The sequence below is a fragment of the Oxyura jamaicensis genome, chromosome 1, assembly GCF_011077185.1.
Source record: "Oxyura jamaicensis isolate SHBP4307 breed ruddy duck chromosome 1, BPBGC_Ojam_1.0, whole genome shotgun sequence".
Classification (NCBI taxonomy): Eukaryota; Metazoa; Chordata; class Aves; order Anseriformes; family Anatidae; genus Oxyura; species Oxyura jamaicensis.
This window is the reverse complement of record NC_048893.1, coordinates 94,275,882-94,303,380: the sequence shown is the minus strand read 5'-3', so window position 1 is coordinate 94,303,380 and position 27,499 is coordinate 94,275,882. Positions and strand designations below refer to the sequence as shown.

At 38.5% G+C, this 27,499-nt stretch overlaps 1 protein-coding gene across 4 annotated transcripts in view; it reads right to left on the bottom strand.

Moving 5' to 3' along the window:
* The window catches only part of EPHA6 (EPH receptor A6), a 511,169-nt gene that overhangs the window by 103,543 nt on the left and 380,127 nt on the right, over positions 1-27,499 (bottom strand). For all 4 annotated transcript variants that reach the window (XM_035315198.1, XM_035315200.1, XM_035315199.1 and 1 more), the window contains 2 exons: positions 25,425-25,550; positions 16,432-16,617 (listed from right to left, as the gene is read on the bottom strand). In XM_035315198.1, coding sequence (XP_035171089.1) covers positions 16,432-16,617; positions 25,425-25,550 — 312 coding nt within the window. The remainder of the gene's footprint in view (positions 1-16,431; positions 16,618-25,424; positions 25,551-27,499) is intronic.

Sequence of the window (27,499 nt, the reverse complement as noted above, 5' to 3'; positions counted from 1 at the left end):
GGCTGAATTTCCAGAAAGTCAATTGACAAAAAGTGGTTTTCTTTTTTTTTTCTTTTTTTTGTTGTTACACAAACACAGATTATAAATTGTCATTGAGGATGATCATGTTAATTCATAATTCCATTCACTATTCATGTTAATACCATTAACAATTCACATTTCACTAATACCAGTGTAATTAAGTACAAAGGTTTGATTTTCTTTTCCATTACAAACACTGACCCCTAAAAATAAGTGATGCCAAGATGCTCATTATGGTTAACTCTTTGATTAGAAGTGTAATATAAGTGTATAAATTTTCACATTTACAAATCTATGTGCTAGATTTATAAATCTAAGATAAATAACCATAGGCCTAAGGAAGTTATCCCAGCACACACTTGATAAACTGTGCTAGAAGCCAGAACACAGGCTTCTCCTGTAGCTATCTGATGGACTTCGCCATATGCATGGGCAGTACTACTGACCAAAGACAAATGGCTCTGCTGGTTAATTATCTATTTGTGGATATCAGTGTATTCAGGGGATTTTCTCCCAGTCTCTAGGCTGAATCTCAATCCTTAAGGATAAATGTCATGAGGTAGGATCTCTTTGATCTGATCTTCCTTATTTTAGTTCATTGTAGCAAGATGAATATTGGGCCGTCAGTACTTAAATAGGTGAAAAAGTCAAATTTCCATGCGCCTAAAGATATTCACTGAAAATTGGAAGGAAGTTGCAAGCCTGATCTAAAATAGCAAAACAATTTCTGAAGGGTGAAGAATGTACTCACCTACAGCTGAGAGGAAAAACAAGAAAAAGGGAAAAGCAGAGATCCATTTCCAAAGCGGGTGAGTTATTGTAATTTTAGGGCATATAATAACTGTCTGCTGTTTCAGGAAAAAAAAAAGGAAATAAATTATGTGAATTCTAGTAACAATACAGTAGTTTATTTCAGATTTCAACTGTTATAAAGATGTAAGTCATTATCAGCTTAACTTACTTTCAAATTTCATTCAGTAGAAATTACCTTGTTAAGGTTTAGTAGAAAAATAGCAATATTTACCAATAGATGTAGACATGAATCTATTCAGGAATGTCAGACTGAATATATTTCCCTCTTAAAACATGTTTACAGGATTGCCATTAATGTTTTGTGCTTATATTAAGAGAACATAGTCAAACTGAGTACTCTGCAAACTCACACCATCTAATTATGGTGTTTAAAAAATAATTATTTTTTCCACATGCTTCTCTCTTTCAATTGTGTTCCCCTCAACAGTTTTACCATCTATTGCTAATTTATAAACAGTGCCAAGACTATGTTTATCTGTGAAGAACAGTAAGATTTAAGAAGCAGTATTTCTTGTGAACTGTATTTCCAACCTTAACTTCAAGAGTCTGGAATGGATCCCAGGCAGTTTGCATCTAAATTATTTATTCATCTGGAACCTGAACTGTGTATGTATTAAGAACCAGAAAGATAATTACAGACTGTGAAATGGATACAGCAAGATTCACAGTAGAGAGGAAGCAAAGAAAGGAATTTAAGGGTCAGAAATATACAAAGAACACAGTGATGGGCTGAGTGAATTGATTCTGAATAAGCAGTTCACAGAAGAGGGCTATTAAAATTATGGTATTACTTTTCATGGATGATACTGATGATGCTAGAAGAATGGTGGATGCGGAAATAATTTATCTGCCTCGGCTGGAGCTGCAATGCTGAGTGACATGGGGAAGCAAAACGTGGGGGTGTGTATTCAATGCAAACCTCTGTCATTGAAGTTCTCACTTGCTCTCCAGAGCAGAACACAGACAACACATGGCATTTTTCAGCAGTCTATAAATCAAACGGGTCTGAACAGATTTTCATTGCATAATATGCCTATTTCACTTCCAAATCTCAAAGATCACTGACAACTGTTACTTTCAGCAGCTTTCACTTCTGTATACTGGAAAATTGATCTCTTCTTGGGAAGTATGTCCCAACTGGCGATACTCCACACAAGTGCTTAGATTGTTGTGTGAGGAGAATGTGTTTACTTTGAGATAAAGAGACAAATTGACCTGCAGTTTGCTACAACAAACTGGTATTACCTCTTTTTCAAGAAATTCCTCTTACCTTTTGATCTCTTTCTGTACCATCCAAACTACTACAGCTATAGTTGTTTATGGTAATCCTTGCATTAGAAAGATGTTGATATTGTAAATAACCAAAGGTTTCTTTCCCTCACATCAAACCTCATGATTCCATGAAATGTAGTGTCAGATCGTTTACAGAAGATTACCAGTCCATATTTTAATTCTGCTTCTTCAATATGAATCTCCTGTTAAAGGTATCTCAGGCTTGTTGCCTTCCATTAGGAATGTAAGTATGAGCCTTTAAGCTGTAGTCAAGTCTACAATACTTAAATACATATAAATAATACATATAAACCTCTTCAGGCAGAGTTTTATATGACTACAAGGGTGAGATCTGGATAACCATAAATAACTATGTGACGAACTACCAGTTCCCTAGATCTGATAGTCTATTTTAGGGTGACAGGACATTGATCATGAACCTTTCTTACTCTAGTTCAGGTAAATCTAAGGACCTTAACTTGTCCTTCTATACTTGTCCTTCTATAACCTATTAAAGATATGTGAACCAGAGAAGGGCGCAGATTTTCTGGAAGAATTCTAATGGCTCAAACAAACATTCATTCAATCATCCCAAGTTCAAGCACACAAGCCAACCTATTTAACTTTGCACATTAGGTGAATTAGGGAATATTTACACAATGTATTCTTTTGTTTCACCAGGGAAGGCTTTAACTCAGCTGGTGATAAAATGCAGCAGCATAACATGGTTGAAAGTGCTATGACCAATACTAGCATGTCCATAAAAACTGTCAGTCTATCCCATATTAGAATGCATAGATAACTATGGTCTATTTTCAGTCATAACACAGACTTTTTTACATCAGTTTTTAAAAGTTTTTTAAACATCTCAACTTACCAAAAAAATCTAGTTGCTACCATGTAGGTGTTTACTTTAATGAGACTTACGCATTTCCCAAGGTTTGCAGAAGTGCTAAGATATGTAACTCCATCCTTAGGTGCCTAAATTCCACCAGACTAAAGAAAAAATAATATTCGTTACGACATTCACTACCTTTAACAACTCTTGACAACTCTTTTGAAATATGGCTTGATCATTATTATTTAGTTGTAATGATTATAACTTTAATGGCCCCCTGTATCTTGTATTGTATTTCCAAGGGCTTTAGAAAAAAACTTGCACATCCCCACAAAATTATCTCCATACATGTCAGGCAGTATGCTCACCAAAAGAACCAGAGAAATGCAAGCAAAACCATGATGGTGAAGAACTCTTCATCAACAGGCAAACTTTAGACAGCATTAATACATCTAGAATAACTTTGTATCACATAGAAAACAGCAGGGATATATTATGTTTTATATACTCCTGTAAACTGGAATTTAGTGAAGCCAGTGAGAGTGGTAGCTGTTTCTTAAAACAAAACAAAACAAAACAATGGGGATTTGACAATCACCATGATTATGTCTTTCATTTTTCACCTTGTCACCTTAAGGAGAAGCTGTGTTTCTAGGTATTAGACATGGCCCTAGATCCAGCACTCCCATGGGACAGAAACATTAAATTATTTCTATTAGTTTGATATCTAATCTAGATTTCTTACATAAAAGTGTAGTCTTAGTGTAAAATCTTAACTCAAAAGATCATGGAACAACATGACAGTAAAACCTGGTAAGATAAGGTTTCTACTTTAAGCCAGACACATCTTTTAGCTTATTTTCAAGAACCAACTGTAATCCATAAAAATATAGAGATATATATGACAATCTATCTAATCTATGACAAGACCTTATCTTCCATCACTGCAGCCTGAAATAGCTTTATTGTCACTTCTATTTTTTAAGTGACTGGTAGTTCAAGAACCACAGTTGGAAACTAAGACTAATGGCAGCACAAAAGAAAGGAAGATAGTAAGTAAATATACTCTGAGACAATGAGACATTGGTCCTGACTACATTACATCATGATCCACACAAGCTTGTATTCTAAGTAGTATTCTATAATTTACTTCTTCCTTGGTACTTTCCTCAAGTTCCCCCGGACTAAATATCATAGCTGTGCATACGGATTTTCACTTTCTACGTTCAGATGATTTAATTACTCTTACTATTCAAAGTTAGGCAGATATGTACTATACATACTAGACATTCTTCCACAAGAACGGGGTTAGAGTTTAAATTCTTATGCTGCTCTGAAGTAAGAAAATGCCCATCCATAGTTCCATGCCAAGGACAAAAATAAATAAATAAATATTTTTTTCTTGGCAGCGAAGAGCACAGAAGTTCTTTTAATATTGATTTGTTTTTGATTATTGCTGTCTGTACTAATTCAATTGCAATATCTTCCATACTTTGTAGTTAACGTGCCTCGAATCAATAACTAATAAATTCTTTGTGTCTCTACAGTTTTGTTATTTTCTGATTTTGTCATTTTTTTCTATAGTCTTCCCCTTAGTCTGTTTAGCCTCTCCTGGCAATTCAAACACATTACCCATTTCATTTTCTGATACTCTTACCAATCATACCTGATTTTACATGGTTTGCAGCCTAACACTCAACAGCTCCATTACGGAACACAGACCTGTTATATAACCTTAACACTGATGGGTTTTATTATGTTAAGCAGTATAAGACTGAATGTGAAGTAAATGAATATACACCAAAAAAAGTATCAATGAATGACAAAAAAAAAAAACAAACAAAAAAAAAACCACCACATAAGTATAAACAGCTCAGAAATGAGACACGACCCATGATTTTTCATGTCTCACTTGAAGATTGTAAGAAAAATATCTTTTAAGCTGCTACAGTGAGTACCTAGTCTCTGGGGGTAGAGTTCTTTGAACTGCATTGAGTCCTAGATTATATCAGTGACACCTCCCCTTAATATATGTGTAGTGAGATGGAGACTCCTTTTTCTTTTCTGACTGATAGACAAAGGAAGGAAGAAAAAATACACCTACCTTTTAAGGTAGGTAAAATACTCAGTGCGTGCTTTTCCTTTGTCATTGGTTTTAAAACTAATGCAGTTCCAGTTATTTCAGCAATATCTGTTCTGATTTTGCAGAGCATAAGATAGTTAGACGGCTCTTGACTCTGATATGGGGCAGCAACGTCTGCTTTTCTCTCCCTTTCAAGGAGCTTGTGAACGAGCAGGGCTCACGATTTTGCAGCTGTAACTTCCAACGATGTTTTGCTGGCACTTTCACAGAAGCTGTTTTTGACAGGAATTCATACCAGCATTCAAAGTCTTGACTGAATTTGCAAAACTGAAGTTCTAAGCAAAAAGGTTTTTGTGGGTCAATTTTAATCCTTTTTTTTTAAAAAACAAAACAAAACAAAACAAAACAACAACAAAAAAATTAGCTTTTCTGTTTTCCCAATCAATTGGACTTGGTAACAGCTGAATTAAATAATCTCCACAGGCGTATAACTAATTTATGATGATCCCTGAAGGATATGACAATGTCTACATTCTGCAGATGGAATGAACTGAAAAGATGAAACAGATCATACCAACAACATTTGCATGTGCTAATTACAATTTGATTTCTAGTTCACTTCTTTACTGTTGGTCTGCATGTGCTTTTGTAGTACGAAAAAGACTGCTATAAGAGTTGCACGTTTCAAGACATACATCAGTCTCAGTTTTACTTGCTCAAGTGATGCCTCATTAAGTTTACCACAAAGCAATGCTTAAGATATGGAAGACTTAAACTAACTTCTAAGAACTTGAAAAAAATAATCAAAACATTTGTAAATATTTAGGAGATGACGATGTAGTAACTAACAACCTGCATGCATTTGTTAAGAACAAAGAATACAGCAGCCTAATTTCTGCCTGTGACAAATAGGTCTCAAAGACAGAAGAGCTTCAGTAATATCATGTATGCATGTCCCAGACTGGTCACAGTAGGAACAGGGCATTATGGTTTCCTGTTTTAATGAAACTATTGCTGGGATAGTAGCAGCTGGGAAGCTGTCCTCAGTGGCTCCCTGTCAGTCTGGAAAAATTCAAATAGTATGGTCCAGGCCTTTTGTTACTATTCTGTTTTTGCCAGAACAACTATCGTGATGGAACCAAGAGCATGGTTTTAAACCTGAGAAAAACACCAAAATTGAAGCAGCTCTTGGAGATTTGGCTCATAAAGTAAAACAACTTGGCACACGAGGCAAAAGGTCTGAGAAAACATGAAAAAAAACTCTGTGAAGACAAAGCAGTTCAATGGAGACATCAGTAATTAACCACAAAAATACATCCTGAAGGAAAGACTAGACAGCCAGCTCCTTCACAGAGGAAGAACTACGGGTAACAATAAATCAAAATAAACCCCAACAACGGTTGCTACTGAAAACCACATGTACTTGAACATGAGTGACACCGTTTACATTTAAAATAATTATTTCCTTCCTGCTAGAGGAAAGTAAGGCTCAGCATCCACAGTACCCACTTTTGAAAGCAATGCTTTAAAAATATATATGAACTGACTGGAAAGAGTCCAGAAGAAGGCATTAAGAATGACCAAAGGTCTAGCAAACATATACCATGCAGAAAGATTTGACAGAACCTGGCTGATTTACTGAAGACAGTAAAGACATTAAAATAGTCTACAAATGTAAAATATTGCTGCAAATAGGAAAGGCTTAAACTGTTCCACCACAAGTAGGAAAAGAGTTAATGGCCTTCAGGTGCAGTAAAAAAAAAAATCAACTTAGCAGTGGGAAGGCTAAGTATGAGGATAGTTAAACACTCAACAGATTGGCAAGGGAAGCTGTGGATGCTTCACCAGGTGAGGCTTCTGAGAACAGAATGGGCAACCATCTATCAAGACTAGTTTAAATATAATTGATTCTGCCTTTGGGCAGGAAGACAGAGAAGATGACTTCTCAGTGTCCTTCACAGCCTTATCCTACATATTCTGTGAATTACAAGAGGATGATTTAACAATGAAGAATAATGCAGAAATTAAGCATTTATTTAATTTGCATTTTATAAGGACACAGTAACCCTGTCTGAGTTCTGAGAGTACTGTAATACTTAACAATTAGGTCAAACTTTACTAAATAACGATTCTGCTTTCATCTGACTTTGCTAGGCTCTAGAATACAGAAGACCCTCTTTTAGCTATGATAATGAAAAATTCTCAAACTAAGTATTTCCTGTATTAAGTTCATTAAGATCATCTTAATGATCTTAATGCATCATTGGCAAAGATTTAGCAACAACAAAATTGCAGCAGGACTTGACGAATACTCAAACTCATGTATATTTGCTAGAGTGTTAATACTTTATACAGAGTAAGAACTGAAAGTACAGATATCAATCAACTAAACACAACTTGTGAGTCTGGATTATTGATTGCTTTTTATACGCTCTTTAAACCCCTCCCTCCCTTATCTGTTGACTGTGAAAACACACTCATTTTATAATTTTTCTCATCATTGCTCATATGGGTTTGGTACACACACAACGGATCAGCCATTACTCTACAGCAAACCTGTGACCACAGTGCAATCTCGTATCCCTGTTACTCATGAAATCTTACAGTTACTGTTGTAAAAAAAGCCCCAACCCTACATTTATCACCTACATACTGTACCTGTCTTGCCTTTTAACTTACTGCACCACACTCTTCTCTAGTTTTATGGTAGAGGAAGACATTGAATACTTTATCCAGAAGTTACATGGAAGTGCAATCATTTGCATTTAAGTGTGATGATAATAATGCAAATTGCTGATCATGTTTTTCCTTAAAAAACAAACAAACAAACAAACAAACAAACAAAAAATGGTGATTTCTTATCTACAAGATTTCTTCTTTTTAAGGCTGTTGGCAGGAATAACTTCTGTCACCTATTTTTCTACTAGAACAACATCTCACATCAAAGCATCTAAATATCTTTGAAAGACAGGTACTACAAGACTGAATGCAGACATCTGAAAGCAAAGGATCCTGAAGAAAGTGAAATCCTGTTTCTCAGCCATAAAATAAAAAAGCAGAATTACAGAAGTTTACTTGTGTTAGATAACATATCATGTTCACAATAAGCTGCTGCTAACAAGATGTTAGCTCTTTGACCGTTTGACAATACGCTTTCTGTTCACTGCTTATCATCCTGTGAAAGATGTTACAGATGAGTTGACGGTAATAATGTATAGCTTGCTTGATGCAAAACAGAAAAGCAGAACGCAGAAATGTGACTGATTTGAACTGTAGGAAACCATAATGACCCTTAAATTTCTGTAAAGCAATCCTCAGATTGTAATTAGTATAAGAAAAAAATATATTTCTAGAGGTTTAAGGGATTATTTTTTTATGTATGTATCATTTAAGAACCAAGGATTCGGTATTAATTCCTGGCAGCAACATTCAACAAATTATACCAATGGTTGTTTGCTTGCATTATCTGAAATACCCACATGCATATGTGCATGTGTAAAAATAGTAATATAGATGTTAACTATGTACTTTCAATACAATTCATGAAAGGCAACCTATTTTGCAAGAAGACTATGGATACTTAGATGAATCCGGGTCACAGTAGTCATGTACACAGCTCTAACATTCAACATTTTATTTTGCATTATGTTTTGATAGATAGATCTACTAAATTAGGTTCATAGTTGTAGAGGTGGTTGTGCTTTCCAGTTTCTATGCTGGTGGCACCAATACGGGAATCAGTAACATATTGTGTTATTATCTATGAAACAGGTCGGAAAGGAAATTAAAGCGAGGAGCATGATGAAACCCCATTTGCCATAACCCCATTATAACCCCCCATGAAACCCCATTTGCCATAACCCTCTGAGCCTGAGCCTCCAGCCAACTGGTCACCCATCACACTATGCATCTATCTAGCTGTAGCCTGGACGCTTTGTCCAGAAGGCTACTGTGTGAGGCAGCATCCAAAGCGCTGCTGAAACCCAAAAAGATGACATCAGCTGGCTTCCCTAGGTCAACTAGGTGGGAAGCCTTGTCGTAAAAGGAAAGGAAGTTCCTTCAGCAGGACTTTCCCCTCATGAACCTGGGTTGTCTACGGCCAATGGCCATGTTGTCCTTCAAGTGTTTTTCAGTAACTCCGAGAATAATTTTCTCCATAGTTTTACCTGGCACTGAGGTGAGACTGACAGGCCTGTAATTACCACATCTTGGGCACGGTCTTGGGCAGCCTGCTCTAGGCGGCCTTGCTTGAGCAGGGGGAATGTCCACTTTCCCCCCCAAAGTGCTGCACAGACAAATGCGGACAGAGTGTATGTCAACACGACCAATTTATTGGCCTCTGCATAGGCTGAAGCTCCTGGATGGAATGGAGTCTCTCCGAGGGTCTGGGTGGTCACTGCCCTCTGCTAACAGGTGTCTCTGTTGCGCTGCTGGAGAAACTGGTGGTGTGCAGCGGCGCCGTGCTGCTGGTGCAGCCTTCAACGGCCTACTCCAGGCTCAGGAAGGAGTCCGAGTCTTCTATCTGCACCCCAAGTGTGAACTCGATGGAGAGGGTGCTCTCGGAGGCGCTGGACAGCTTGATCTTGCAGGAGCGGCGGGAGGGCAGCACCGTCAGGCGGCAGTGGCGTGACTGCGGCAGAAGCTCCCAGGCTGCTTTCACCAAGGCCTGGAACCAGCGGGTGGTTTTCTCCACATCCAGGTAGGAGCCGGTGCAGAGGGTGCGCAGCAGGCTGGGCTCCTGTCTTCTCAGCTCGTCCTCGGGGTGGTGGAGGAAGCACAGTATGTCCCCCACCAGCCGCTCTCTCACACAGGTGCACTCCAGCTCCACGCACAGGCCCGGGTTCTTCGCTGGCGTCTCCCCCTCGGCGCCCAGCTCCGGGTGGAAGGCGTGCCCGGGGGGAGGCCTCAGGGGCACGAGCAGGCGGTAAAGGACGTTGTCCTCCCGGGCACTCCAGCCTTCGTAGAGGCAGCCCACGCCGATGGCCGGCTGCAGCCGTGGGTTGAAGAGACAGTTCCGGGAGAGCCCTCGGCAGGCACCAAGAAGTTCCTCCACCAGCTCCTCCACCACCTTGCACTTGTCAGCCATGTATGGCGCCGGCCACTGGGTGCGATCGGCCCAAACTCTGCCCAGATCCCAGCTGTCAGAGTCACTGTCTTCGTCTGTGCCCTCGTTGTCCTCCTCCTTCCTTGAAGAGCTGCTCCGTTCGCTGCTGCTGCCCGTCTCACAGCTCCGTTTCCTCAGCCAGCGGCAGAGCCCAAAGATCAGGACGAGGAGCTCAACCAAAGCCCAGAGCTGCCACTGCTGCAATGCAGTGAAGAGCAGAGCTCCCAGCGTGCTCTGCTCCTGGCTCCTCTCCTCCATCTCTTGCAGCAGCTGAGCCATGCCTTCAATCAGCTGCTCTGCATGCTGCTGCATTTGCTCGCTCCCGTCATCATCCACGTGATCATCCATGAACCACGGCTTCTGGACAATGCCCAGCACAGCCAGGGCGAGGAAGATCAGGCGAGCCATGGCTTGCAGGAGGTGCGAACTGCACTCACCGACAGCCGAGGCCACAGTGTGGTGGCGCTGCTGCTGCTGGCCCTGATGACAGCTCCCCCGCTGTGACTCGTCCTTTGTGATGTCACAGGCATCACAGCCGCATCACAGCAATCCCCCTCGCCTCACCTCCCTGCAAGTTTGTGGGAAGGTCCCTGCAGCTCTTGGACATGAGAAGACTTATTGTGTCACACAGTGACAAATTTCTTCTTCTCTTAATACCTGATGCAAAACATACTTGCTCTTACTCCTTCTGATATAAATACGGTCATTTCTTGAATGTCTTTGTGGTAAATTATCAAGGTGAAAAGAACGGTGGTGAAAAGAAAGGTGAAAAGGAAGCTGGAGACGGTGATGAGGTCGCTCCTCAGCCTTCTCTTCTCTAAGCTCAACAACCCAGGTTACCTCTGCTGCTCCTCAGAAGTTTTCCCCTCTAGACCCTTCACTGTCTTTGTTGGCCTCCTTTGGAGGCTCTTTACTTGTTTTGTACGCTCCTTCTACTGCGGTAAAAAGAACATCTCCTGGTGAATGTTGCAGAACTAAACAGAGAGAGTAAAAAGCCATCTTGACATAGAATCATAGATTATCCCATGTTGGAAGGGAACCAAAAGGATCGACTGCTACTCCTAGGTCCACACAGGACCATCCAGATATGAAGCCATACGTCTGAGAGCATTGTCTGAATTCTTGAATTCTAGCAGGCTTGGTGTCATGACCAGTTCCCTGGGAAGCCTTTTCCAGTGCCGAACCACCCTCTCAGAGAAGAGTATATGTTAACACAAGGAATGTATTGGCATCTGCATAGGCTTAAGCTCTTGGAGGGAATGGACTCTCTCCAAGAGTTTGAGTGGTCACTGCCTGGCTGCTTAGAGATGTCTCTGTTTTAAGTCTCCACACATCTTCCTCAGCTGCCCAGGACCCCCAGTACGTTTTGGCTGCAGTGAAACTGTTCCAGAACAATTTGCACTGCCTGCTGAGCAGTGTCTTCTGTGTGTCCGATGTGCTCTGTCCTGAGGCACCAGCACCCAGGGGATGTCTGGGACAGGCAGATTCTTCACCTTGGTGGCACAACTTTGGCAGGCACACTAATGCCCATCAGCAGGCCTCAATAAATTCTGGGAGTTTTTCAATAACTCCCCGAATAAATAAATAAATAAATATAATAATAATAATAATAATAAAACACATTCCGTAGTTTCACCTGGCACTGAAGTGAGACTGACTAGAGGGAATGGCCTGCAGTTGCACCAATGGAAGTTTAGATTGGAAATTAGGAGAAATTTCTTCTCAGAAAGAGCAGTCAGACATTCGAATGAGTTGCCCAGTGATGTTACAGCATCATTGTCCCTGGGGTTGTTCAATGCCTGGACCTGGCATTTAGGGACATGGTTTAGTGGGTGACATTGGTGGCAAGGTGATGGTTGGACCATATGATCTTGGAGTCTTTTCCAACCTTACTGTTCCTAGGATGTGAGCCTATTCTAGGATTGGCAGTTAGCCAAGTTTAAATTTACAGCTTCACTTACTGAACAATTTATAACACAATGGAAATTCTGCTGCTTTGTGTATCATTATGGGTATGGCTACCGTATGCTTTGTCAGACAAATACAGCTTTAAGTCTAATGCTATGCAAAGCTCAGTGGCTAATACTACATAGATACACTCTCACTACCACTCTGTGTCATGGCATATTGCCTGTATGCCGAGCTGAAGGTATTCAGGGGTGAATAATGCCTTGCCACTCTGCAAAGCATTTCTGCTGTAGGAGGCAGGAGCAAGAGCATGCCAGCACAAGAGGTGGTTTCAAGGGGTGGATCTGAAGCTGTTTCGGCCTCCAATATATATGTCTGTGCGTGGAGATGCCAGTGATGTCTCAGTGAGGTACTGAGATTACTGACAAAAGTAAATGTCAGCATTTGAAATGGCTTACCCTGTAGGTTATAACTAATACTATAATGCTAACATGGAATTTATTAATGTATGTTTTCTGTTGATCCTGAATGATTTAATTTTTAGAAGTCAACAATAAATACTGGAATGTAGGTCATGTTTTTTGTTGAATAATCCTAATCACGTTTTGTAAGATATTGTGATATAGCCAACTTCAAATAGTCACAATTTAACTCTTGAATTGCCAACATTTTATCTTCATACCATAACTTTTCCTGGGTATTTCCAGGTTGAAGAAAGGAAGAACATTAGATTCATTACATTAAGGGATGAAAAGACTGAAACTGCTCGTCAAGGTGACACGTGTGAGTCCTCCAGTATGAAAAGTTTGGAAACCAAAGCACCTCCTTAGAAATTAATTTTAACAATTGAGAGTTATTTGGGATAAAGTCTGAGGGGGGGGGGGGGGAACAAACTAAAATTATGACAACAGTAAAGCACTTGTGCATTGATACTTTGTTCTGACACAGTACTACACCGTAATGACAAGGCTGTGCTTTAAACTATTGTGTAAGATACAATCAAGGTAAACTAACTACAGATTTCTGTTTTGTTGGTGCAACTGTACCCCCAACAATGATTTCTTCCAGCGCAGTTAAAATAGTCAGAGATCATTTTCTTCAGGTGTCTTGTAGATACAGTCATGTTGGCAGGTGTTTGCTGTAAACACACATTTTACTTTACAGACTTTACATGGGAAGCCTAAACACAGATTTCAGCATGGTGTAGGTATGGAAGATGCATCCTATTTCTGTGTAGCCCAGATCTCAGCATTGGTTACGTATGTTTGCTCTGAAGAAAAAAGTTTTATTTTTCTTATACCTGTTTATGAAAGTGTAGTGGTTTGGACAATGACACACAGCTTGCTTGAACAAGTCCTCAGATAGCCAAGCAGAGCTCCAAAAATTATCACTGTGCTGTTATGAGTTGGAAGGGAAACATGTATGGTTTTGTAACGTGCTAAGCATCTCTCATCAATTTGCTAGGCAAATCTGCAGCCTTTTCTGACAAACCATTAAAAGACTGGTGCTGCTGAAACAACAGATACAGGAATAAAGTTTCCTTTGTGACTTCTGGTTAGCAAAATAAGTGAACTACTGGATCCAGATTCTGTGCTACAGTGTATTTGCCTTGGCCTGGCAAGTTGCCCTTGATACGAACTCTCTATTAGCAGAGAGTTTTTGCTACAGCAACAATTCTGCCTACTGTTAACTGTGATTAGGGACTGCAGTTAGGACAAATGAGAAATGAAGCAATTAGAAAAGAGGATTAAAACTCTGTTGAAGACTGACTTTTGAGCAGGCTTAGTTTAGCATTTTTCACTCTCTACAGTACATATTCCATAGCAATTTTGGAAACAGTATAATTTAAAAGTTAACATCTGCTGAGCTGGTAGCACCGGATAAAAGCTCTCATTTGTAATGAACAGGCAAATTTGTTATTGCCTCAGTCAATAGCTATCGATTTGGTAGAGCACTTCTGTTTATTACAATCAAATCCTTTTCCTTTTTTGTTCAATAGTCAATGACATTGTAATGGAAGGTACTGCTTACAAACTGATGCAATATATATTAGCAACTGCTAGGAGTTAATGACTAATGGTTATAAAGTGGAAAGCATGTGCTAAAACAGCATTATACTTCTATTAATCAAACTTACTGCATTCAATGTGCCTTTATAGGTTAGTAGAACTGTAATGCACATCACATAAATAGTTTCTGTTATTATTAATCCTTTTAATCATGCTATCATTACATAAATAATTTGGCTAGGCCAAGGTTCTGTCTGACTTTTATAGCACACCTTTTAGTCATAGGAAATTTCTTTCCCTTGTGAAATCTTAGATTCTTCATTTAGGGAAATACATGGTAACTGCTCTGCTCTCAGCTGACATCATGTTATTCTCTAATAACCAAAGATGGGGAAGTACAAAAGGTAACAACCTAAAGACAAACTGGCAAAAGAGGAGCATAGCAGAGCGCATGTTATCTATCCATTGCTCAGCTTGCCTCCTAGTTTCTTCTCTGCAGCAGAGCACTAGTGTACAACTTCGCACTTTGTATTTTATATAACTTGCACTTTCCAGGCCTTTGGGTAAAATTTGTTGATAATCCATGTATTCTTTTCACTCTATAATTATTGTTATGTAATGAGAGAAAAGCACAACTGCTAATGATGATTTTTGGACTTAAGGTTGTCTATAACCACTTTTCCTGTAGAACAGGAACAAATACTCTACTGTTAGAGCACTGATTTATCTCTTTGTTTCCGTTTCCTTAATGCAATTTTCATTTCTCTCTAGACGGATGATGAGACATTACGGAAACAAAATTTGTAAGTGTGGCAAAGATTAAACAATCATGCCATTGCCAAGTACATTATTCTGTAGTCTGTGTGCACCAACTAATTGGATTTAAACAATGTTCATAAATTAAGGCCCTTAGCCTTGTTCAGAGATGAGACATACAATACTAGATCCACCAGACGGATTCTGGTCACACCTCTGAAACTGGTGAAGACTGGTGAAATTCGAACTGCTGCTCTACTGCTCATTATGAACATTACTGCTCATTATAAACTCTGTTAAGTACCTACATATTTACATATCTTTACAAAGATATCCAGTGCTGCTCAGCTAGCATTAACCTGTGTTATTTTTTGTTGTTGGCAGAGCAGCTACTGACAGTACAGCAATGGAGATTAAGCCAGATCTTTCCAGAAGTCTGCAACATAATGGATTTTGTTAGTCTAGTAACCAAACATTCCTAAATAGTAATGAATTTATTTTTTGTAATACTGTGTGAAGAAGAACAAATTGATCCTCTTCATCTTAATTTAGAACGAGAGAGAGACAGATTTGCACAAGGTCATCCCATAAATCTACTGAAATTCCATTCCAATGACATGAGTTCAGGAGATATAATTTTCTCTCTGTTCTAGTACGCTGTGTTTTCCAAACATAGCTTTTGGTATTGTAACAAGGTGAAAACAAGAAATAGTCATATTTATTGTATCTACTGTGAAGGTAAGAGGGCATCATTGACTTATACACACAACAGTTTATCTTGTCACAAGTTCTACAACCACTTTGGAAGAGAAATATATGAAAGCATTGCAAATTAGCAAACAACATGGCTTGGTTGAGGCAATGATTACGAGAAGAGAATTTCTTGTGAGTTTTGTAATTCAGTGCAGCAAAAAGATGCCATTAAACAATTACATACCTGATAATAAGACTTCTAAATAATACTTAAATGATAAATATATATTTAAGCATTTCAGAAAGATTCAAACCCCAGATAAAAATGCTAGACTTCAGAGACAAGATTGTTAGCCTCTTGGCAGCTGCAAATAGGTATGAAGAGATTATCTTAGATTATTCTCGAATTTTAGAAAATCATTTGCAATTGTATAGTAAATTTAAAATAATTTACATTTTTATTTCTTTAAAATAGGAACTTGATCTCTTCTGGCACCAAAATCAGCAAAATTAACTGAGTAGAGTGAGTACTTGTGGACAAAGAAGAATATAGCTGCTACCTTACAAACTCTACAAGGTGAATTGACCTTATTGTCAACTCAGTTACATTTATGGTTTACTCTGCTGAATTCCACTTGCCCCCAAGCAAAATCTGCAGTGCTATTTCATAGAAACCTGTAAAGGTTTTATATGAATGAGGAGGATTTTTAGTAAAAAGTAAAACAAAACAAAAAGCCAGCACATTTCTAATTGAAAACAGATAGGCTATACATTTCCTAGTGTGATCTCAATCTCTGCAGTATTTGCCATCACTTTATGATTTGGATCATTTCTGAGGACTGCAATCTGTATCAAATGTGGAAGCAATGCTTAATATCGATACTAAAAGACACAGAATGGGAAAACAAAGAAAAAACTCATAATAGTAACTTACTTTTTGTAACAACTCCTTCAAGGCGAATTATATTTGGGTGATCAAATTGCCCCATTATACTAGCTTCTCTCAGGAAATCTCTTCTCTGCCTGTCCATATAGCCACCTTTCAGAGTTTTAATTGCAACAGGTATCTCTCTTTTTCCTGGTGTCTTCAGCCGTCCACTGCATACTTCTCCAAATTCACCTTAAATAGAAAAAATATTTATAAAATCATTCACAATGGCTGAAGAATTATAGTATAGTTTGTACTGCTGAACCTAAACAACTTATTTTTCAAAATGACCTTCAATACCTATCTTAAAAGTTGTCATTTTTTATAGCTCAGTGTTCTTTGTAGTGGTCAGTGAAACCAGAACACAAAAATACTCAAGAAACTCACACAGCCCATAAAACCAGACAGTATGCCTGTCAGTGAGAAGTAACAGATAGGATATTCAAATTCCTGAGCCACACCTTTCATTTGTGCCACTACTCTGAGATCATGGGGACTGTAGCAGCCAAACCACCTGCCCTCCATGGTATAGTTTATCTTGTTTTACTGACACTTTGAAATCAAACTCTGATACCAATGCGTTTGTGGTATAATTGAGCATGCTATGGGGAAGTAATGTAAAGAAGCTTAGATTTTACTTCTAATGATGACAAAATACCTATCTATAACTATTTATAAGGCATGTCGCATCAAGGCCTATATGAATAGTAATGCCATTAGAGTAGCAGAATGTATGGCTACCCTGCGCTTGTAGAAAGCATTTAAAAATGTATTTAATGCTTTTCTTTTAGTTCTTTTATGCCCCAGAAAAGAACTTGCACATGATTTTTATTTAAGTGACTTATGTACCTACATGAAACTAACTACCTATTCCATGGTTCAGACAGCCAAAGGCCAACAGTTTCAGCAAATCAGGACTGAGTTGTGTAACAAGAATAATCTTAAAGCTTGCTTCAACTGGTGTTCCATGTACGAAAAGGTCTTTGAAGAATGCACATCTCCTCACATTCACTTTGGACATTTACTAATTGAGTTTGTATTGAAACCACAACTTAAATTTGATCTTGGAGCCACTCAAATGTTATTTAAAGCCCATACCAAACATGACTTGGATGCCTGCAGGTCAGTTTTCAATGGGTTGTAATTCAGTAAATCAAAAAAAATATTTACAAAAATATGTCAAAGCACTTGTCAGTGCAAGGTATTTCCATAGCAAAATCAAATTTGCCACCCTAGCCATTTTGGAATCAGAAACACTGAAAAACAACAACAAAAAAAGAAGGTCATACACAGATAATATAATTATCCGGAGGAAATAATTTTTTATACCCTCCACAGAGTGCTGTATGAACTAGTTTTCCTTAAAGTTTAACTACAGAATGAAAGAAAATACAGCGTGTGATTAAATATAAGCTGAATACAGAAGAGATAGGACTGAAAGACAGAAGCTTCAGTTCAGAAAATTATAAATCCCTGATATTATAGGATTAGAATGGTTGTTGTCATACAGTCTGTATTTTATTAGGTTATGTCACTTCCACTATAATATAAAACCATGTTTTATTAGTCAATAAGATACAAGAAGAGTGGAGGGATTAAAAAAAAACAACACAATTTCATAGCTGGCCTTTCACTTCAAAACAGAGACATCATCAAGTGCAAGAGTGCAATTAACAGATGTGGAAAATAACCTCTGAATAAATTAGCCTATTCTTAAACAGCTAACGAAAGCCAATTTTCCCAGGTTATCTTTCTACCAAAACAACCCTATTTCTTTTATTTTTATCTTATTTTGAAAATAAATTGAAGTGTGAGCTTCCATAAAGATATGTAAAGTGTGTAAAAATACATGTCACAAGACTAATGCTCTGGGAATCTTTTGACAAAATGGGGAGTTGGCAAGAGAATTTCCTATATGATTTATTCCCTTTATCTCATAGAAGGCTCTGCTTAGAACTCTGCCTGACTAGGGCCACTGAAAAAGCAATAGTTAATTTAGACTTTCAAAATCCTACCATAAAACAAAATAATGAAACCTGAATGTTTTGAAGGATAGAGAGTCACAGAATCACAGAATGGTTGAGGCTGAAAGGAATCCATGAAGTTTAATCCCCAGTTCAATCCTCCTGCGCAAGCAGAGACACCAAGAGCACGTTGTCCAGAACAATGTCCAGGTGGCTTTTGAAGATCTCCAAGGATGAAGATTCCATAACCTCCCTGTGCAATCTGTGCTAGCGCTTCCTGATGTTTAGATGGAATTTGTGTTCTGCCTAAACCACATCACATAGACATGGTATATCAATTCTTTTATTCCATGATATATCCAGCAGTGTTAGAATTCCTCTCTAAAGCCATGGCCTTATGGCATCTTACTGGTTTTTCAAACTTAATTAAAATTAAGTCATCTTAAAATTAGAAAAAAAAATCAATTCCTTTCTTTCTCTGAAACAAAGGAAAAAAATATTAAAACCTTCATATCCAGTTTTTGAAGGTATTTTAAGAAAAATAAATTTGTGAACTGCAAAATCTAATTTTTGAGAAAAAATTGGAAAGCACTTGTTATAGAGTAAATTCTTTTGCTATTAAAATATACTACAAGACAATACTACAACTTCAGAATTTCTGAAATAATAATTCATACCTAAGGGACTGTAGAGTTGTTCAGCAAATGTTTTGAAATGAATTAAAGTAGAAGAGGCACTTGAAGGACTTATAAACCCAAGATTTGTTATCTGTATAACATCTGAAGTGGGAGAAGGAACACAATGTCTTCCCCCGATCTGTCTCTTTTCCCTTTTCTGAATTAATAATTTCTACAGGCAGAATACTGCCCTTGGATATTGGGACTGATGAACTGATAAACATAAAGACTAGCAATATTTTTTTTTGTGGTGTGATGTCAACCGGACAGTTATTACATTTTGAAACCTAAAGCGTACTTAATAATTTCTAGTTCTGGTTTAGACTAGATGGGGATCAATAATATAATTTAAAGTGTTGAACTATTTATGCTGAGAAACATTCTGACAAGATTCCCTTCCAGAACATTTTTTCTGGACTTCTGTTAGATAAAGAAAGAATTTTAAATTACTTTAAGTGAAAGGGAAATGTATTCAACAAAAGGGATTTTTTAAATCTAAGAATCTGATTGTTCAGATAGAAGATAAACAGGACAAATGCTGACCCTGCAGCACTAAAGGTTTGTGACTGCATGGGTAATAAGTAGAAGCTAAGAGACAGCTGCCAACGAAGTCATCACCATTCCTTGCTCCAGGGAAAAAGCTGGTGGTAACTAGAGTGAACTAGAGTTCATTGTCTGTTCAATTTTAATAATGTGTAAATAATCCATATTTTAATGATATAAAACTGACATGTCTTATTGTATGTTACGCAAAAATAAGCTGAGCACTCCAGAAACTTGCCTTATTCAAGCCACACATCCCTTTTCTCATCCAGTCATAAAATATGTGTTATTTAAAGCGAAACAGGAATAGTCAGTCACTTAGAAGTCTGATATACAGACCTGTATTGCTACACTGTATTGGGTTAGTATGGCAGTGTTCTGGTACCTGAGGGCTGCAGGGGTAGCCTCTGTGAGAAGAGTCCAGCAGCTGCCACTTGTTAGATAAGGGCCAGCTTCAGCTGGCTCCAAAAGGACCTGCCGCTGTCCTGAGACAAGTCAATAAGCGATGTTGTTTGTGCCTCTGTGAGAGCAGATTTAAGAAAGGGGGAAAAAATGCCTACTGTGCAACAGCAGCTGGGAGAGCAAGGAGAACCAGCCCTGCAGACACCCAGGTCAGTGCAGGAGGGCAGGAGGTGCTCCAGGCACGCAGCACAAGTTCCTCTGCAGCCTGTGCAGAGGCCCCTGGTGGAGCAGGCTGTCCCCCTGCAGCCCATGGGTCCCACACAGAGCAGATCTCCACGCTGCAGCCTGTGGAGAAGCCCCTGGTGGAGCAGGTGGATGTGGCCTGGAGGAGGCTGCGGCCCATGGAGAGCCCCCGCAGGAGCAGGCCCCAGGCCGGAGCTGCAGCCCATGGAGAGGAGCCCACACAGGAGCAGGGGGCCTGGGGGGAGCTGCCGCCCGTGGGGGGCCCGTGCTGGAGCAGTTTGCTCCTGGGGGATGGATTGACCCCATGGTACAGAGGAGCCGTGTGGGAGCAGTTCTTGAAGAGCTGCTGCCTGTGGACAGCCCCCGCAGGCTCAGTTCAGAAGGACGGCATCCGTGGGAAGGACCCCGCGGGGAGCAGGGGCAGGGAGGGATCGTGAGGGAGCGGCGGGGATGAAGCGTCAGGGACTGACCGCAGCCCCCATTGCTTGTTCCCCTGCGCCACTCAGGGGGAGGAGGTGGAAGAGGGTGGATGGGGAAGACAGTGTTTTTGGCTTGCTTTTAGTTTCTCACTGTTCTAGTCTGCTAGTCATAGGCAATAAATTATATTAATCTCTCTACACTGTGTGTGTTGTCCATGGTAGTAATTGGTTGGTGATCTCCCCATCCTTATCTCAACACTCGAGTCCTTTCCATCATATTATTCCCTCTGAGGAAGGGGAGCGAGAGAACAGTTGTGGTGGAGCTCAGCTGCCCAGCTGGGTAAAACCACCACATACATGAGATCAAACCAAGTATCTTACAACACTGAATTGCTGTTTATATAACTGAAAGGTTGCAGCACCAAAACCAGCTATTTTCCCCCAGTTTTAGTCATTAGACCTGTGGGAAAATTGACAGAAAATTTAAAATATAAAATAATAAAGCATACTGTCTGAAAAAATGAAGAGTTGGCCTCTTACTTATGTTTCTACCTTTTAATAAAGAAAACAGAAAGATAAATATAACTTTTAAGAGAGACTTGACAAAGATATGTCTGGGAATTCCTTCCAAGAAGGGCTGAAGCTTTAAACTAAAGCGCAAGAAGCAATGGGGCAAAAACAGTGTCACAGAAAGGACAAAACCAAAGGATGTCATAGCGTGTCAATAGGTGCAAGTGAGTTCAACACAAAATGAGACTCAGAAGGATAATATGAAGAAAACCTATAGCAGTGAAGAAAAGGCAAATTGTGGGAATCAGCAAAAGGCACCTGTTAAACTTTGTGATGAACCAATGGGAGATCCGATGGAATATTTAGAATTAATGATAAAAAAATTGACCAACAGTTTTGAATCTGAATTTATGTGCATATTTTGTTACTTTAATGCAGGTCTGGATACTATTGTGTGTACAAATGGAGTAAGTCTAGTACTAAAGTAAGAACGATTTAGAAAGGACTTTGAAAAGTCTGTATTTTATTTGCTTTATTTGCACCAAAGCACCAAAAGGAAGGACAGTAGTTTGGGAGTTTCTAAATGTACTGGAACACCAAATGCAGGTCAGAGAGGAGGACTGGGAGAGCTGAGGTTGAAGGTTCAATTAATGGGCCCTGTGGAATATAGTGGCTGCATTCAAAAACATCAGCTCAGTAAACATCCACTATAATGATTTGAAAAAGGATTTTAACAGGAGATTGCACAAATTCATTTTTTCTCAAAGTAAAGATGTCTCATGAGCTCAGCACCCTTTCTTAACTTTTTGCTGCTTTGCATTTGTTATTATAATCTGCTTAATTATATGAACTTGCAACTGGAATACTTATTCCTACAATTAAATGTTTAGACATTCTCTTTTTATTTTGGCTATAATGTCTTTGACAGTTGCAGGCCAAGTGTCATCTTGATCTTTCTGACTATGAAAGGCTATTTTCCAATCTGCTGTCACTGCTTGAAGATCTTCATTCTTTTTCAATTTGATCATTCGATGTCACCTCTCTGAATCAGTTTTTAATTGCTTACAGAAAACCATCACAGTGTGGAACAGTGTGTGTAACCAATGATTTTAAGCACTTGCTTTTTTTTCATCTAACTTAGTATTACCCTTATGCTACTAGCACTTGGCATAAAGGAACAGACCCAATTGTATAATATTGCTAATAAAGGATTTCAGAGAAATCCCAATGTCTTGTAGAGCATTCAAATGTATCCGTACAGCAGCGGGAAACAGGACAAAAACAATGAAAGAGGAAGCCCCATTTTTTTTCAAATTTAAAGTGTATGTGTATCTGGGGTAAGTGGAGAGGTTTGATTTTAACTTTTTACAGTGCTGTAATCAGAAATGAGATAATCAGTAGTTTTACTTCAGAATTTTACTTCTGACTTGATGGTATTACCCTCAGATAGTTGCAAAAGATTATTCAAATAATATAATGTACATTTTCAATGCACACCACCCAAGGTCATAATTAGCAAATACTTTAAAAGACAACAAGGGTACAGAGGTTGGCAAGCTGAGAAAAGAAGCTAGGAAAAGAACCTGAGTGTCAAATCCACCTGCACTGCAACTAGTGCATTATGAAGGGCTTTTGGACATGACTTATTCTATTGAAAAAGCAATCTTGAAACTGCTTCAGGAGAAGATTACCTTCAAAAATTTATTGTCCAGAAATGCTAGAAAAAAAAATCAAATATTTGTAATGTTCTACTCTGACATTTTGCAAAATAAAAGTTTTTAGTTCTTGAATGGAAATAATTTGTTTTGAAAAATTAAAGTTACAGAAATTCAGAATGAAAATCATTGATCAAAATAAAATGTTCTAACAACACCTTTTTAATAAATACCATTCTTAATTCACTTTTAAAAAAGGTTTTAATGATTCATTTAGTAAAATAATTTAATTTTTAATTTCACTGAGGCGAAAATTGTAAGTATCTTTTAAAAGGAATTCTCCTGTGATAAATCCATTTTACATCGAGTTGCAATGTTTAGTACGGAATCAGGAAGAAAGCATAAAGGAAGCTCCAGGACTGCTGTGAATTATAATGATATGTCATGTCTCCTAGCAGCTATCCAAGAACTCTGAGAATTTGTACTCTCCCTGCCTCAGGCACAGTATTTAACCTGTATCTCGCCTACATGGAAATGGGTTTGAATTTCATCGCAAACAGTTTTCAAGTCCTACTGGGCAAATATCTTTGAAGATGACAGATTATTTAAGTAAATTTAGAAGATAAAAAGTACAAAAATAAAATATGTCAAAGCAGGCAAAAATTCACCCCCAAAGACAGAGCAGAAGGGGGAAAACTGAGAAGGGAGGCTGAGTAAGGAATTTTCATAAATGAATTAAGTTGAGAATAAGGACACAATTTTCACCTGAACAAAAATCAATAAGCTCAGCCCTTCTCTGTCATATTCAACTCCTCCAAAATCAGCAGTCATTCCAATACTGAAGGTAGTTCAATGTGCTTTGTAATCTAAGACATCAATATCTATAGTATGTCTGAAGAAAAGGAAGAAGTAAAACAAATCAAACAGAATATTATCTGCAAAAGTCAGCCCTCTAAGGGCTTTCTCAAGCTAATTCCAGTGGCGCACAGTGCCAGCTACATCTTATCTAGCTTTAGCAATCAGGTAAACTCTAAAGTACTCTTTAGAGTTTTGACTGCAGGGTGAAACCAAACTTTCAGGTCAATACATCCTTTTCTCTGCTAACAGACCAGGTTTTATGTCTATTATTTGCATGACATTTCCTAGTGTATAAACACCTCTTAGCAACACTGGAGTCATTTCCATTGCTATTAGCATAGTAAAGTATCATTAAATGAGGGATCTCAGCTGAAAAATACCTCTTGTTTCTTGAGTGACTAAGTTGTATGAAACAAAGATAAAAAAGAATGCTCATAATACATTAGGTATTCTGATGGCAATTTTCCCAACAACAGCAGGAATTCTGTGGTGGGCTCACTATGAGCAAATTACAGAATTATAGTCTTTACTCTTTTTTAACACTGACACCCTTCCACAATGTGTAACTGAATTCTGCTCTCTGTTGTATCGTGATTTTTTTTCTTGATGTCATTAAAGATAGAACAAGTAAAAAAAGCTCAAAAAATAGTGATTTATGCTGGCATTTATTTATTAAGCAAAAAAAAGAAAAAAAAGTATTGTTAAAGAAGGTCAAGAATGCATTGCTCAAAGATGGGCGTTGGAATATGGCAGTGTGCATATAATATCGCTGAGGATGTAATGCATGCCAGTGAACTCCAGACTCTCCCTGACAGTCTCTTTCTTCTTTTACTTGCTTTAACACCAAAAAATAGTGGTGGGCCTTCTAAATGACATGTTGGTCACAATGCATGCACTGAGATCCACTAGTTTGGTTATCTCTTAAGAATATTTTGAACCTCATCTCTGTAGGTCCTCAGTAAACAATAATAATAACATGCCACCTGTCCTAGAGTGTCCGAATACAAGTTAAAATAAATGGTTTTAGAGGACTGATCATGCTATTTCTTCTCTGTAAGGAAATCCAGTATCTTTGTCAAACGTATCTTCAGGGAAAAGATAGAATCAAGTGGGCCTACCACACAGCTAATCCAAATCAAATAAAAATTACTACATTTTCATAGTGCACAATTACCTTATGTAAGACATGATCATGCAACACTGTGGAGGCCAGATCAACAGACAGGTTCAAAAGAAGGAGTTAACAATGCTTGGAGGACAGTTCCATCAGGCACTTTCAAGAAGTCCAAAACCACTGACTACTAAACTTTGGGAGCATATATATGGATAAGGTTAGATTATGTATGTTCACTTTCTTAGTTTATTTTCCATTTCTTTTTTATTCAGTCAAAGACTGAGATAAGTACAGTAGTCTTTATGCTAACCATACATAAGCTAATCTTTTCTCGTGGGTATCTAATTTATTCAGATGGCCTGTCTGCACCAAACCTCCACAAAGCTTATTGAAATAACTGAGCTCTTATGGGAGAACAGGCACACAGAGATCCTTAGCAGCAGCTGGACAGGAAGGCTGCTGCTGTCACTTCAGAAAATGAAAGACACTTGAGAATAACTGGGCTATCAGGGAAATATGCAATTTTTAACTACTTAACCACTTGCATTATCATGACGACTTCAGAAAAGTAGTCCTTCCATTCATAGACAGTTTTTGAGTGTGTTTGCTTTTACCTGCCCCAATGACTCTCTCAATGCGAATTCTTGAGGGATCTATCTCCTTTGCAAATTCATGGACAGCAAGAGATGGGTCTTCATATGTGTCTGGATCAATATATGTTTTGATTCCTGGGAAACGTACTGCAAAAAAGAGAGAATACTAGGAAACAAGCATTCTTCGATACTCACACGTTACAACAATATAGGTATTCCTTTTTTTTTTTTTTTTAACATATTAAATTTTCCCCATTTAAATTGTCAGAACCTAAAAAAGGATAATGATGCACCCCAAATTATTAACACCTGCTACTCATCTCACAGAAACCGACTGTAGAATCCACAAGAGTTGTCCCCGTTCGGTGGCAGCACCAGGCCTTCAAAGACTGACTGAGGACAGACTTAAATATTTCCTTTCATCCTTCAAGTGTTTTTTGTTGTTGTTATTGTTTGTTTGTTTGTTTTTGTTTTGTTTGTTTGCTTTTCCCCAAGGTAAGGCTTGTGAGACATTATGGTTTACATCCATTGATAGAATATAAACCTCTGTCAATCTGACACAATCAAAAGCATTCAAAATTGCTGCTTGAAACTGCAAGCAAGGTCCTGCTGAACCTTGCTCGAATCTCTTGAGATATTCTAGATGACTGAAAGCATGGGTATGTCTTCAGAATGTTGCAATGCATTGTTACATCAGACTTCCCTTCAGTGTGCAATGATAACTGATAACCAGTGTCAGTGTAAACCGCAGAGAAAATACAGGTGTTAGGTTCTCTGAATTTTATGTATACCTGTAGTTATTATCATGTTTGCTGGCTACACAGGCGCCAGAGGAACAAAAAGTCAAAGGCCTTTGAAAAACTCAGTCTTTGGATTTCAATTGATAAGACAGTGTCAAACTCTTATGCAGTTCTGTCTCTGTCACAGCTGAACCAAGCATCTCCTGAGAAAAGTTAATTAACAGCCCTTCCTAAGTTTTGAGATAAATGCTGTTTTAGGTAAGTCAAAGTACTTTTTTTTTTTTTTTGGTAAGCATTTCAGTTCCAACTGATATTTAGTATTTTGGTCTGAAGAGGCTCTTGGTGCCTCTGCACTTAGCTCACATCCTGAAGGAATTTTTCAAGTACAGCTGGTAAATTTGGAAACTATAACCTTGGAAAACTCAGCAAGTCACAAGAGAAAATATGAGCTCTGTGTTGTTCAATTGAAAGGATGTCTACAGAGACACCGAATGAAGGCTCAAAGATATGGGGAAAAGCAGATCCCCATGACTGACAGTGATTATTTTCAAAGATGTTGTGTTCCCCTTTGCTACTCCTTGGACAATTTAGACAATCTGTCCTTTACTTTGAAAACACTGCTTGTTAATTTACTCCTGGCTTTTACTGGTGGATGGATGAACATTCGTTTTGCCAAACAGGTCCAATCTTTGAGATCCTCTTCTCTGCGAATGGGTCCTGGAGGACTGTGCTGCTTTGTTCTATTCTGATCAGCTTGCACAACCAAAGAGCCAGGTGCAAGATGAGAACAAAAATATCCAAATCCATTTACATGGCTTTGATAATTTCTGTCTGCTTCCTTGGAGATGGCTGCAGCAACACTGGGTTGGTGCCAGATTGCTTTGGCAGGTTGCAGCAAGGCATCATTTTTCTGGCATGGCTAATATCCCTTGTGTTCCTGAATGCAGCATGTCCAAGAACTTATGTTGTTTCTCTTGGACTATCTGGATAGGAATTTTTTTAGGCTCCTGCCATGTGGTGATTAAGTTCTGGAAAACTTTCAGTTCATTAACAGACATTGATGTAGATAAAGCATCAACTTAGCACGATAAGAGGAGAGTATTGCAGCTGGGTCCAGAGAACCCCTTTGAAAGAATTAAGTACTACTCAGCCTTCTTCCTCTTATCACTTAATAGATGTGTTTAAAGTACTTCATCATCTGATGAGTCTAAATACATTAGAAGAGACCTAGTTAAGGACATATGAATGTGGCTGGGCTTCATTAAGTCACCTGCAACACCCATTTGGACCAATGCTGATAGAGTACACCCACCATTCAGAAATGGGAAGCACATCATGTGATTCCACATCATCATC